Here is a 14967-nt window from a genome sequence, read left to right on the forward strand (position 1 = left end):
TCAAAAGAAATAAGATACATGCAGTGCTGTTTATAATGAGAAAGTTTGAACTTAATGTCCAACAAAGGAGAATGATTAAATAAATGATGGAACTCTTTCTGATGGACTCCCGTGTTTGCTTCCCAGGAAGCCTGGGGCTCGACAGAAGGCAGTCTGTGCATTTTTCCCTCCGAGGTCTCAGTAAGGTCTGTCCAGCTTTAACAGGCTAATGCTTTGTAAATCTTTGACTTAGCTTGATATAACTCATTCCAAAAGGTTCTTTGTCAGGGAAATTGTTTAAACCAGAACCTCAGGAAACTGCCCTCGAGTTCCTGCTAGAATGATCACTCTGGACAATCCTCCTTCATTGTCCCCTTGGCTCATCTCCCTGCTTTTCTGGGACCTTAGCGCAGGTGGCTGACTGTCGGTGGCTGGGAAGTGTTTCACAAATTGCTCTCTGGTGGCGGAGCTGATCATGATGTAGCATTGGCCAATATCCGTAGTGTAAATACCCCAGCGTGGCTGATTCGGGCCTCTAGCATGACATCACTGAACAGAGTTGAGAAGAAGGACACAAAGCACAGTGTTTTATAGTATTATAACCGTACAGATAGAACAGGTGTAAATAAACACATGAACAGAAATAATAGTAAAATACAGTAAGTGACTGGGAAGTGATGAACTCTGAGTATCATTACCTTTATTTTTAATATAAAATATTTCGTCACAAGCTTCTATCATTAAACTTTTGATAACGGCTGTGTTTAACAACGGGCTCACATTGTTCCTGCAAGCGTGACAGTTCATTCTTACGAGCCTCTGTTTGGGGCACCCCACCGCCCTGGCTATCCGCCGTGCTTCAGTGTTGGAGGACACGTGACCTCCTCCTTCCATCTTTGTACAGAGTCCACCCCTGTTGACTTGCAATGTAGGGGAGAACAGCCGCGGGCGCCCTTCCCTGTCCGGGGCCATTCCTCCCTTCCCATCAGTGTCCCCGCCTCCACTACTGTCTCTCTTACGGCTTTTCTCTCTCCTCTCTTCATTTATGATGTCCGAGCCTCTTGTGCTCATTTCAGGAAGGTCTTGCAGTTTGCCACTTATGACTCGGTGTGAATACGTTTAACTCTAATGGTTACTTCTTCCCCCAGAGTAAGTGGGACTTTTAAGTAAAGCCTTCCTTGTCATTCTGAAATCCCACTGACCAGGGTTTGATTCATAGCATTCTGATTAACTAGTGCTGTGATCTCAGATCATCCAGTTAACCTTTCTGACCCTTACTTCTTCACGTCTCTAGTGGGGAAAATAACAGTCTGTCCTTCTGAGAGTTCTTAGGAAGATTTATTGTGATAAAATATTCAGGGCATTTAGCACAGAGCCTGGCGCCTAGTAACTGTTTGATGAATGGTACTAACATATTTTGCATTTTATTTTTACTGTTTTGGGATGAAAGTGATATGCTAGCTTTCCAGGTTGCTCTCCACCTACCTGTCTTCCTCTCCCATCCCATCATTAATCCTGTCTGCCCTTCAGCTGAATTTTAGGTGACAAAATTGCTGCTTCCCTTAAAGGGCCAACTTTTGATCTTTCAGGGTTGCATGTATCTACCAGGAAGTACAGTCAAGGAGATCGCCACGAACCCAGAAGAGGCGGGGAAGTTTGTCTTTGAAGTCATTCCAGGTAGGCAACCAAAGTGGGGAAAGAGCTACATTATATTCCCATCTTACTTCTGGATCCTAGAAGTCAAGGCTGAATCTGTCAGCCAACTAACCGACTGACCGAGTAAGAATGCATCATCATTCTGGATGTAGTTAATGAACCTATACTAGCTGATTATCTAGCAGCCAACTAAGTGGGTGCATACTTGGTTCGACCCTGAAAGCATCTCATGAGGGCGCTCTTGGAGTCAACGTTTTCCATTAGACGCTGGCTCACTACTCTGGAAAGTACATCAGCCCTGCTCACTAAAAGGAGCCCGGTTTCAAAGCTGAGTGGGACCTTAAAATGAACAGTTACAGTGTAAATCGAGTGTTGTGAAATTGCCATTTTGGTAGGTCAAAAATGGTCTCTGTTAGCTACAGAGAGGTCAACAGTCACATGTGGTTCAACACAACCTAATAAGAAATGATAGCCGGGAATTACTGAGCGCTTAACACATGACAGGTGCTGAAAGTCCTGTATCGTGCATGTTAGCAGTGTACTGGAGGCGGCTTCTGCCCAGGGTAGAGTTCCCTTCTTCAAGTGCATCTGGGCTAAGGGGAGTTGGTCCACTCTGTCTCAAGGGGAATTGGTGTTTGTGTGAGCCTGGCACGCTGAGGCTGCTTCTCCTTGTCTCGGGCTCCTTTGCCAGCCCCAGCCTAGCCAGAAACTCCACACAGCAGGGGAGGCCACCAGTCCCCTGACTGGTAAGCATGCACTCCTCCCTTAACCTCCTCCTTACCACAGGGCAGCGTGTGCATAAGACATCATGAAGAAGGCAACGTGGCCATGAGGTTAGTTAGAGTGCCTGGTCTGGAGCTGGCCTGCCCTGCTCTGAATTCTGGCCCTGCCACTTTCTATTTGGGGAGCTGTGATCAAGTTATTTCATTTCTTCCTGCCTCTGTTTCTTTATCTGTGACGTGGAGACAATGAAGAGGATAGTGAGAATGAAAGAAAGAACTCGATTTGGCACAATGAAATCGACTTGGCCCAGTTGGTATAGTGACTGGTGTATAGTTAGTGCCAAGTCAGTGTTTGACATTTGGGGATAACTAGAGGAAATTATAAGGTAGAAATCTATCCTGAAACTTGCTACTGCTATAGGAAACAAAGAAAAACAATTTTTAAAGTTCACCTTTTCTGGGTGGCCTCCTCCCTAGTGGGCACTCCTTTTTTTTTTTTTTAAAATCTGAAGTTCTATCCATCTCTCTTCCTCCTCAGAAGAATAGTTTGTTTTTTAGTCTCTCTTCCCTGAGAAAGCCCCACTTCTTCCTACAAGATTCCTCTAGTCCAAGGACCCCTTTCCCAACACAGTTCATGGGATGCAACCATCCATGGTAATGTGTGTCCCAAGCCTAAATTTTCCATTATGGGTAACCCTACTGAGAGGTCTTCCTTCGGATTCACTGTGGGCTTTGCACCCAAAGCTTAGTGCCCTTGAAGATTGCTAGGCTATGGTATCTCATTATCATGTACACTTGTAGGCCCCTGGGTGTGCTTGTGCAAGTGCTTGCACCCACACGTGTCTCATAAGAACAAACAACAATTCTAAAGCAGTAATAAGGTAGGGAACCATTTTCCTAAAGGTTTCCTAAAGGAGCCATCATTCTCAAGTCTTCAGTCAACTTAAGGCTTGCCTCACTTTAGAGACTTTTTAGTTCCTCTTTTTGTCATGATCTTAGGCAAGACAATTCTCAGGGACCGACGCTGGCCCTGAGAAATGTCCTTCCTATTCAGGGCCCTCTCTCTGTGATCACCTGTGTCACTGCCACAAAACCCAGAGAGAAGCCTTTCCTTGTAGCTCTGCTATGTGTTTCTTTCTTTAGAGCAGGCAAAAATTCAGGGCAAGCCTTGCTCTCCCTACTTACCTCTAGCAGAATAACTATCTGTTTTTGTTTTTTTTTTAAGGTTTTATTTATTTGTCAGAGAGAGCGAGCGAGAGCCAGCACAGGCAGACAGAGTGGAAGGCAGAGTCAGACGGAGAAGCAGGCTCCCTGCGGAGCAAGGAGCCCGATGTGGGACTCGATCCCAGGACGCTGGGATCATGACCTGAGCCGAAGGCAGCTGCTCAACCAACTGAGCCACCCAGGCGTCCCATAACTATCTGTTTTCCTTCCACCCAAAGGAAGTCATCAAGGATACAGAGAGTTATTTTTCTTGTTGCATTTCATTCTCATACTGCCTGGTGAGATGTAACAACAGATTTATTGAGTACCTGCTGTGAGCCAGGCACTACTGTAGGAACCGGGAATCCAGAAAAGAACAAGCCTACATGATAGTCTCATGGGGGAGACTGACAGTGGGCTGCTTATGATGGAATAAGTGTAGTGGAAAAAATGAAAGCAAAGAAAGAGAGAAAAAATTCTGGTTGAGGTGGGGATAGTGGCTGGTCACTTACCATTTTATTTTTTACTTTTTAAAGAAGATTTTATTTATTTATTTATTTGAGAGAGAGACAGAGATATTAAGAGAGAGCATGAGCAGAGGAGGGGGACTGGAGAGGGAGAAGCAGACTCTCCACTGAACAGGAAACCCAAATTGGGGCTCCATCCCAGGACTCTGGGATCATGACCTGAGCTGAAGGCAAACACTTAACCAACTGAGCCACCCAGGTGCCCCTCACTTACCATTTTAAATAGAGCGGACACTCCAATGTGCCCCACATTAATTGTTTTGTAGGGCAGCAAAAGATTTTTGAATTCCCTTTGCTTTTGATCTCTTGAACCTATCTAATATCGTGGAGCTTCACCTTCTTTACCCTTTGGGATGACCTGATTTAGAATCCTTCTTGTCATCAGGTCTTTGGCTTTTGATCAGAAGGATCAGTCCATCAAAGCCCTGGCCAGTCAGGAGTATCCTGAGAGCTGGGTGTGTCTCAGTGGAGTTGAGAGACACAACTAATGGCAAAACTAAAAGACCTCCCAGAAGTCAGGGTAAACTGAAAAGGCATGCTTTTGATACACAAGAGACTGGAGAAGAAGCATGGGGGAGAAGGGTGCCAGATAAATTTCGGCCAAGGTCAAATTGGAAGCCATAGGGGCTAGTAGCAATTATTGGCAGAAGGATCAGAGGCCGAACCTTGAGTGTGGTGGTAACTGCCTGGGTGCCAATGGGCAGGTCTCTTTGCATCTCTGGACTTGAGTTCCATGAGCTACAGAGAGGAAATGATACTAGAGCCCCTTCTATTTCAAAATGATATTGTGATTCCTACAGGATTCTTTAGTTCTACCCTGACCACGTTTTACTTCCCATTTTACTTCTGGAAACACCTAGATCTCAGGAGTGGTCAGATCTCCATGGACTGACCCTTCTGGTCAGAAGAGCTAAGGACTCAGGGATAGGATGGATTCCGAATCGGGCTGTCGCAAAGCATAAAAGAATGTAGTGATAGTAATTTAAGTTCAAGAGATCAGAACCAAAGGGATTTTGAAGGTCTTTTGTTGCTCTGAGAGAAAAGACAGGTTTGGGCACAACTAGGGTGCTAGAACAAACTCTTTTTGAGAGAAATGCCTTGACGTTGTGAAAAGAATGAGTTGGTGCTTACACAGACACTTCGAAATTTAATAGCCACTTGTAATCGAAAGGGAATGCTATTATGTTCTTGTCCTTCCTGTGCTTGATGCTTTCCTTCTCCCTCTCTTTTCCTTTTCTGACCCGCTTTTTCTTTTTGTCGCTTTCTTTCATTCTTTCTCTTGGCATCCTCTCCCTGCTCCACCCCCTTGTCATTTCTGCCACCCTTTTGTCTGACAACACAAACCCAGGAAACGTTACATATGTCTGTCCATAATCATGGGCTTAAAGTCTAAATGGTAAAGAAAGTCCTAACAAACTTCATTTGTCCGTCAACTATGGATTAAGAACCTACTGTTTATAATGTCTTGTGCAGGTAGGAGAGTAGAAATTCTGAATGGGAAGCACTGATTTTGTGAGAAAGGCCCACACGTGCTCCTTGAGTTGCTGTTATCCTCTGCACCCCAATAGCTGAGCTCATGAGTAGCTTAGGAAAATATCGAAGCTGATGGTGATGGTGTGATGGACTGAAGTCTTCAGAATTGTATGGGCTGAGCCTCTCTTCTCTAACACTGACACTGCCCCCTGAACTTCTCTTCTTTTCTGGTAGGAAATGGCTTCTCTCCACCACAGGAACAGATCTCAGCCCAAAGCATCCTCCTTGCAAACCACGGGTGTTCAGTGGTTTATGTATGGAATTAGGGTTTCGGGTGCATCGATGTTTGGTTCCCTTGAGGATAAGCAGATAATGCTTTTGTGTTGTTTGAACCAAGGAAGCCACCGAGGTTCAGCTTCCCTTCGCTTCCCTTCGTCCTGGCCGCTCACCACTCGAAGACTTTCATTACTATTACTTTTTCCTCCAGCCTCATGGGACCAGAGTCGCACAGGACAGGACTCCTATGTCCTCATGGCCAGCTCTCAGGCCGAGATGGAGGAGTGGGTTAAATTCCTTAAGAGAGTCGCTGGCACACCCTCTGGAGGTAAGGACTCTGCAGGCTTTCCTGGGCAGGTATCTGTGACAGCTCAAAGACGGGGAGTTAGTAGCTCCACACACGATTCCTCCCTGAACGGTGTTCAACAGAGACCATGAGAGGACAACTCTGAGGTTATGCTCATTGCCAAGTATCTAGCTTCGCTCCCTGCATGAGCTCAAGAGGCAACTCTAGATTAGCTGGGCGGACTGCAGCCCTTCACACCGCAGCGGCAGATGTGTACAACATTCTGTGGCACAAGGATTCTGCCCGGTTATGGGGTCGTGGGGCCGGAGGGTGATGGCAAGATCTATATCGAAAGCTGGGGGAGGCTGATCAGCACAAGAAAGTGAAACGGCTGGCCGAAACTGGGGTGGTCAGACTGGGGGGGGAGGTTCAGGAACTGTGTCCCCACTCCCACATGCTCTGTGAATTCAGGGTGAGCACTTTTCTGGGCTCCAGGACTCATGTGTTTGAGTTTTCTGGCAACCCGGGTGTTGGGTCCACACTAGAGGAGAAACTGTGAAAAAAATATCTGCAATTAACCCAGCGTCCCCAAAAGCCAAAATAGGCAGAGAGCCCAGATGTCCATTGACAGATGAATGGATAAAGATGTGATATATATACATATATATGTAGATATGTATTAGGTGTGTGTGTGTGTGTACACACACACACCTAAATATAATGAAATATTACCCAGCCATCAGAAAGAATGAAATTTTGCCTTTTGCAACGACACAGATGGAACTAGAAGGTATTATGCTAAAAGAAAAAAGTCAGAGAAAGAGAAATACCTTATGGTTTCACTCATATGTGGAATTTAAGAAACAAAAAAGATGAACATAGGGGAAGGGAAGGAAAACCATAAAAGACCCTTAACTCTAGGAAACAAACTGAAGGTTGCTGGGTGGGAGTTTGGTGGGGCAATGAGGTAACTGGGTGACGGGCAGGCAGGAGGGCACGTCATGGGATGAACACTGGGTGTTCTACGTAAGTGATGAAGCACTAAATTCTACCCCTGCAACTCATAATACCTTGTATGTTAACTTGTGCAATTTCTATTTAAATTCAATTTAACAAGAGGCAACTCTAGGTTAAATTGAATTTAAATAGAAATTTGTAAAAAACTAAAACAAAACAAAAACATCTGCAATTGACAAAACAGGTGAATCCAGCATGTGTTTTTCCTTTCATAAAAATCTGAGGAACTGATGTGGGCCATCTCGAGTGAGCACTTTCTGTCAGCTTTTTAGGAGCACACTTTCTGTCAACTCCAGGATACCCGTATATAATTATTTATCAACTGTGCCGCCTATTATTTTGGAAGTGGGGAGCTTTTTACAGTTCCAATATTAAATATTTATTGGCTTGCCCAATGGTTTCTTTAGAAATTATGAGCGCCTTTAGAAATTAGGAGCACCATAACAACTTTGTGGAAATTTGAAAAAATATAGGAAAATAATTACCCCTACAACCAGCAGAGGAATTTTTATGCTTTCCTTCTAGGTAATATTCATATCTACGTTCCTTTTTTTTTTCCCCCAGAAGCATGGAATATATACAATACCTTTTATTTTATAGCTAAAGGCCTTTTCCCATGTTGTTATATCGATTCATTTCAGGGATTATTTGGTTGCAAAAAGTAGAAATCGCATGCAACGATGTTAAACAAAGAGGGATTTACTGGGTTGGGATAGTAGCTACCCAGAGACTACGGGAGAATTGCCAAGAGGACTCAAGAGGGTGGGGCCAAGAACTGGACTATGGGCCCAGACCTTATCCTTTTGGATTCTCTGGGGCAGTGCAGCGTCGCATTCTGCTTTTCTCCGCGTGCCTGCCTGGGTTTGCGTAAGTTCGCAGTGCTCCGGGACTTCCTCCTGCCCGTGGCCCCAGACAGCTGTGCCAGCTTTCCTGGACTTCTCTCTCAAGCAGAGCAGAGGCTGAGCTCAACCTCCACCACCCCATTCCAAACTCCTGAGAAAGAAGACCCACCTGGCTCAGCTGGGGTCAGGAGACCCCCTGCAGACTCAGGAGCTGGGCCAAGGAGGCAGTCCTGCAGCCTGCGACCTGCCTAGCAGGGGGCTGGGAGAAAAAAAGTTACTGATGGGTCACCCAAACTCCAGAGTGCCTGCCACCATTGTCCGAACAGCTGCATTCCGTTACAGAAAGGGGAGCGTGCTTCCATTACCCATTTCCCAGTTCCTAGACACTTCATTTTTGCTATGCTAATCAGTCCAGGATGAGATTTTTGATTAAAGCTCTCTTCTCTGCTGTTCAGCTTGGGGAGGTTTAGCGGTGACTCTCCTTGTTGGCCCCGAGTCCTGTGGACCGTTTCCTGCTTTCCCCAGCCCGGCGCTTTAGACAGCCTGCAAGCTGACAAGAGTAGTGGATGTTGCTTAATTTTGCACATATTCCGAGTCAACATTCAGTGCTTGCCTTATGAATAGCCCCCATGCCTTATATGGTGCTCAGCTTAGCCTTGTCACGGGGAGCTGCTCTACTGGGTCCTACTCCAGGTGGGGATTTCTTCTTTCCCCTACCACATGAGAAGCCAGTCGAGCGTAAATCCTGCAGGCCAGGGAAAGTCCAAGGGGCGAGAAAGAAAGAGTACAGCATATTTATTTATTCAAAGAACAGAATTTGTCCCTGGCATGGCATTTCAGAGGTTCCCAAAGCCTCCAGTTGCATCTGAATGCTAGATCTTGGGAGGAGAAGGCATTTTAAGGCAACAGAGGGTCCAGTCTGAGGCCATGAAGCAAGCCTGACATTTGTTCTTCCTGTTTGTAAGTCAGGAAACTTCCGTCCTCAGGAAGTAGATGATTAGTCCGAGGGGCCCAGCTGCCGAGGAGTGGGGCCGGGGCTCCTGCCTCCGTAGGCAGCTTTGTCACAGTAGACACTCGGAAAGTGCCTCTGAGCCGGACCCACTCCATCTGCAGGGCATACCCCTCAACCACTGGAAAGTCACTGAGAGATGCTGCTGCTGCTGCCTCTCTCCAGCTCTTTCTGATACTTTCTATGGGCCTTTCCCACCCAGAAAAGCTCTCTTCTTAGCATCTCCAATACCAGCATCCTCCTTGAGTTGCCCTACCATCTTATCTGAATTACAACAGTGGTCCCAAAACCAGCTGCCTTGCTTTTCCCCAAATACCCAAGGTATGTTCCTGCCTCAGGTACATCGCTATTTGCTCTGTCTGGAATCCTCTTTCCAGTGTGGCTGTGTGGCTTGGTACTCTGCTTTTTTGTAGGTCTTTGCTCAGACATCAGTGATCATCATCCCGTCTGACACTGAAGGCCTCCCTTGGCCCACCCTTGACCCTTCCTCTCCCTCTTTCCTTCTTCATTTTTTCTCGTCAGTACTATCCTCCAGGAGCTCGCTAAATATTTCACTCGTCTGTCCGTAGTTGGTCTCTCCTGGTTAGAAGGAAACCTTCAATCTACTTGGCAGGAATCTCTTTCTCCGTTTTGCTCAGTGTTGTATCCCAGAATCGAAACAGTGCCTGACGCACTGGATGTGAAGAAATGGCCTTCTCTTCCCGTGGTGGTCCGGGGTTCTATTCCCGTAGGCTCTCCTCCTTGCTTGGTGACCATCAGCTTACCTGGGAAACTATTTGGAAAATGGGTTGCTGCCTCTAGAATGATCTCGCTCGAAGTGTGTTAATGGTGAGCTTTGGTGAAACTCTTCATGGTTTGTAGATCCCTTAGAGAATCTGATAAAAGCTGTGGAAGCTCTTCCCCAAAAAGGGTCCCTTTGTACTACCCAGGTACGGAGTCCAAACTATGTTTTAGAAGTTATTCTCATGATGGTTTTGCAGAGCCAAGGCCTTTCTTGCCCCAGTCTCTTTTCTGGCTGCCGTGCTGCCTTGACAAAAAAGAAGGCCCACGTGGTTCCCATGACAGGCCCAGCTTTTTCCCCTTGGCTCCTCCTGCCTCCTAGCAGCTCTGAACATTCCTCTCACCTTGTCCCATTCTGGGACCATTTCCAATACGTCTCCACACATCCCAGAAATTCTTGGACACCAGCTAGATGTCCAGCAATTTAACTCACTTCTGACACTATCTGCCTAGAGATAGAATCGGATTGCACGGGCAAAGGGCTCAGTCCTGCAAGACATCTCCCCTTTCATGCATTTCAGGTCCCAGTTTCAAGTCCAGATTGTCACCTGTGCTTTTGACCCAATGGCTGTGGACTGGAGGTTCCAATGACCCCTTCCCTGGGTTCAATTAATTTGCCAAAGGGGGTCCCAGAACTGAGGAAACCAGTTTACTTAATAGACCGCCCCTTTATTATAAAAGGATCTAACTTAGGAACAGCCAGATGGAGGAGATGCATGGGTCAAGGTGTGGCAAAGACCATCTCAAGGAATACCAGTCTCCCGGAAATCTTCAGGTATCCATCAACCCAGAAATTCTCCAAACCCCATAGCCTTTTAGGTTTTATGGAGACTATTGCATCTATATGATTGATTAAATCATTGACTGTTTGTTCTGAACTTAATCTCCAGCTCCTCTCCCTTCTTTGGAGGTCAGTGGATGGGACAGAAAGCTCTAATCCTGTAATCACTACGTTGGTTCCATTGTTAATCCCCCCCCACATCCAAGGTGCTTTTCAAAACTCGCCTCCCTAACATAACAAAAGATACCTTTATCTTTCTCCTCGAAGCAAATGCCACGAGTTTTAGGAGCTCTGTTGCAAGAAATGGCTGAAAGACCAAAAACATATTTCTTATAGTAAATCACCACGTCACTCCTTGGAAAGCAGCACCATGATGTGCCTTGGTGTTCTAGGCTTTTCATTCCTAGCCAGCCAATTTATCTCTTTTTTTCTGAACCAATCTTTCCTAAGGGCCTGGCTGAAAATGTTAGATTCACTTTTTTTCCCAAAAGCTCTGGATGCAATTCCAAGTTTTCCTAAATTAAGTAGAAGAAAAGGAAGGGAGGTGATCCCATCTGGGCTTTGAGTGACTAGTCCCTTTTTCTCTAAACCACCTCTCCCTCCGTTGGAGGGCTCTGTGTTGCCTGCATCCTCACCCTGAAGCCAGGTGTCTGCCCCACCCCCCAGGGAGCAGGCAGGCCACATTGCAAAATGCTGATTGGTTGGAAATCGTGCCTAGTTCTGCTCTGACCAACCTGGTTGTAAGGCCCGGGCCAGGTCCCGTGTTTTAAGCATATTTGTGTGTTTGCCAACACTAGGCATAGAGTAAATGAACAGTGGGTTGTTACATGCCTTGGGTTCCTTTTCTTCCTCTTCTTTCCTAAATTGTCCATATGGTTCAGAACATGATTTCACAATCTACAGCAGGGTTAGCCCGTGGGCGTGTCCTATCTCTGTGATTCATTGTTACTCCGTGTGTTCTGATTCTTTTTCTTTAGATAAACTGGATATTAAGAAGGATGGCTTTTTTCTTTCTTTTTCTCTTTTACCGTCTCCCCCAAAAGGTTGATTTTTCCTTATTTTCAGTAGTCCCCCTATCCCTGGAGACAGATACCATTTTCTTTTCTTTTTTTAAAGATTTATTTATTCTATTTGAGAGAGAGAGAGAGAGAGAGCATGAGCTGGGGGAGAGACAGAGGGAGAGAGAAAGAATCTCCAGCAGACTCCCTTTTTAGTGTGTAGCCTGACACGGGCCTTGTTCCCACGACCCTGAGACCATGACCTGAGCCGAAATTTAGAGTTGAACGTTCAACCCACTGAGCCACACAGGCACCCGAAGACAGATACTTATTCATTCATTTACTCAACAAATATTTCTTGAGCATGAGCCAAGCACTGTGCTATCCCTGGGGATACCCCAGTGAGAAAAGACTAAGTCTCTAAGTCTAATAGAAAACAGAAATGAATCGACCCCCAAACCATAACATTACAGCTGGGAAAAGTACCATGAAGGAAGAACCCATAATGCACAATGGGGAGAAATGTCTTTGTCAAGAAGTTTAGGGAAAGCTTCCCTGAACTAGTGATGATTAAGCTTAAATTTGAAGGGTTAGTAGAGGCTAAGTAGGCAGAGGAGGGAGAAGAGAACAGTATCTCAGTCAGAGGAATAGCACATATCAAGGTCCTGTGACAGAAAGGAGAACAGGCTCTGGAGTGAGAGGAAGGTGAGAACAGTGGACATAGCCTTGCTAAAGCTGTTGGTCCTCCTCCTAAGGCAGCTTGCATGAGGGTGGTGGTGGTGAAGATGGAGAAAAGTAAGCAGGTGTGCAGAATGTTTCCAAGGCAACATTGCCACGACATGGGCATGAATGTGGCATGGAAGGAGAATGTGGTGTCGATGGAGTCTTTGATTCCCAGCCTATGAGCCAATGGAGGGATGAACACTGATGGGGGAGGGGGGCAGTCATCGCATTACTCCTCCTGGCAATCCCTCCTGCTCTCACCTGTCCCCTCATGATGCTGAGAGTCCATTCCCAGTCTCCTGGGCATGTCTGGCAGGGTTGCTGCAGTATTTGCTCAAATCTTCTCAACAGGAGGGGGGAATCGTCTCGGCTTACCCCACAACCCACCTCCAAGATCATTCTCTCTGAAGGCTTGACTGAGCCACATGCAACTCTGAGAGCATTTTCAGACAAGGGTGGGCTGGCTTCATCAACACTAAGTGAAATCCTGTGTTCCTGCCAGATACTTTGATATATGGGGCAATGCTGGTAAGGGCTTGTGCGGGGAATTCTTTTTTTTTTTTTTAACCCACCTCCATTCTATCCCTTGAATGGCAGTTGACAATTAGCTGCTAAGTAAAAGGAGGCACTTATTTTTATTGCGGGCCTGACAGCTTTATGTTCACTCTTTAAAAGCCAAGACTCATGTGTGTAAAGGTGAGTGGGGAGGGGAAGTAGTGTGGGAAGGAGTGGGGGAGGGCCTGGGGCAGGTGCCGACAGATCCCACGATTTCCGCGCTGGAGTCAGAACCTGAGCAGTATTTACAAGCATGTGCTGATCTGGAAGCGAGAGAGGATGGTTCTTCCAGGTTGGAGAGGAGGGAAGGCTTTAGGCTGGCCCCGGCAGAGGCTGTGATTCCTCGAACCCCATCATGCCTCATGTTCTTAGGATGCCGCAGTGGGACCTGGGCTGTGGCTTTTCTGCCCTGGCACTGCTCTCTTGCTGGAATTTCAGGAGGAAAACCCCCAAGCTCCGAAAGAAAGGTATTTCTTCCCTATTTTGTGATTCAACTCTTCCACTAAAAGGCACTCTGCCCAGCTCCCCTTCCCTCTCCTATGGAGATGGGACTGTTCCTGGAACTGACCCCTTGGAAAGCAGGTACCAGGGCTGGGTCAAAAGGCGAGTGGGTGGGGGGCACCTGGGTGGCTCAGTGGGTTAAAGCCTCTGCCTTTGGCTTGGGTCATGATCTCAGGGTCCTAGGATCAAGCCCTGCATCGGGCTCTCTGCTCAGCAGAGGGCCTGCTTCCCCCTCCCTCTCTGCCTGCCTGTCTGCCTACTTGTGATCCCTCTCTCTCTGTCAAATAAATAAAATCTTAGAAACAAAACAAAAACCACAAAAGGCCAGTGGAAAAAGGGGACGGGGCGGGGCAGTCCCTCTGGGCTGGACCAGAGGCAGCATGGGGAGGGGCTCTTGTCTTGAACCCAGGAATGTATGTGTGATATGAAAGGGAGAGATGAGGTTAGAAAGGAGTTGACAGATAATCCTTCCGCTTTCGCTTCCCCAGAGCAACTCAGTATCCTGGGGCTGCCTAGCAAGTCTGAGGAGGAAGCTTAGAAGTAAAGGGTGAAAGAGGATGGCCACAGACAGAGACTAGGAAGCCGCCTACCCCTTTCTTCTTCCCCTTGAGACTTAATGATGTTTAAAATTTCACCTAGACAATTGTATTCCACTGGCTTTAAACAAGAAAGATTAAAGTATTAAATTTAGAATCATGAGGTAAATACAACAGTGGACAAGTTCCTAATCTAAGTCTCAGTTTATCCATCTGTAAAATGGAACAATAATGTCTTTTTTTTGGTAAAGTTCTTTTTTTTTTCCTTTTCAGCGTAACAATATTCATTGTTTTTGCACCACATTTTGTAAGGTTCTTATGAGGACTAAGTGAGAGCGCACACGACACCTTCTAGGGCATGTCTTCATAAAATTAGCCTAATTAATCAAATGCATTAATAATTACAATTATTACATTGTATTAGAATTAATCAATTAAGATTTGTACCCATTAATATGGCAATGTCTCTATTAATAGTGGCTGGACCGGAGTGAGGAACAATTTTGAGTGACTGGCTGGCCAAGGGCAGGAAGAGCAGGGGCACTAGTTCTTTGAAGGAGTGGGGGCAGCCTGAGAGGCAGGGGAGCCCGAGGTGGAGAATGGTCTTCAAGTGCCTCCCACCCCACTGTCTGCTGTCTTCTTCCTTCCCTCGTTTCCTTGGGGTCTAGGCTCTTTCATGTCCACCCAGAATCAAAGGGTAGTGATCAGGACTGAGAAGTCAGAGGTAGGTGTGACTCAGGATTGGGTCTTTGGAGTCCAAGGAAGGTTTTCTATTCCAGACTCCTCGTATGTGATTGGAGATGGAGAGTGACAAAGCTTGATTGAAACAAACTAAAGAAAACCAGGATGCTCTTCCTCTTCTGTTGGTCCTGTGGTATCTACAGTCTGCTGTGGCCATTTCTTGTTGGAGGGAAGAGCTCTGACTGATTTCTAGGCTGGAGGCATGTAGTTCAGTGTCTTTGTTATATGGGTAATATGAAAACAGTGGGAGTGCTAGGAAGCACATGAGGTTGAGGGAAGGAAGGCCCGGGACACTCCTACATTTAGAGGACAGGGAGAATAGGAGGAATTATCTGAGAAGGCTGAGGAAGTGTGGCCCGTGA

At 46.4% G+C, this 14967-nt stretch overlaps 1 protein-coding gene across 2 annotated transcripts in view; it reads left to right on the forward strand.

Moving 5' to 3' along the window:
- Positions 1-14967, forward strand: part of ARHGAP25 (Rho GTPase activating protein 25) — an 85246-nt gene that overhangs the window by 46920 nt on the left and 23359 nt on the right. Inside the window, exons 3-4 of one of the 2 annotated variants that reach the window (XM_059187863.1) lie at positions 1569-1656; positions 6048-6164. In XM_059187863.1, coding sequence (XP_059043846.1) covers positions 1569-1656; positions 6048-6164 — 205 coding nt within the window. The remainder of the gene's footprint in view (positions 1-1568; positions 1657-6047; positions 6165-14967) is intronic. The other variant, XM_059187864.1, reaches the window with a different exon arrangement.

Source organism: Mustela lutreola, chromosome 9 (genome assembly GCF_030435805.1).
Source record: "Mustela lutreola isolate mMusLut2 chromosome 9, mMusLut2.pri, whole genome shotgun sequence".
NCBI lineage: Eukaryota > Metazoa > Chordata > Mammalia > Carnivora > Mustelidae > Mustela > Mustela lutreola.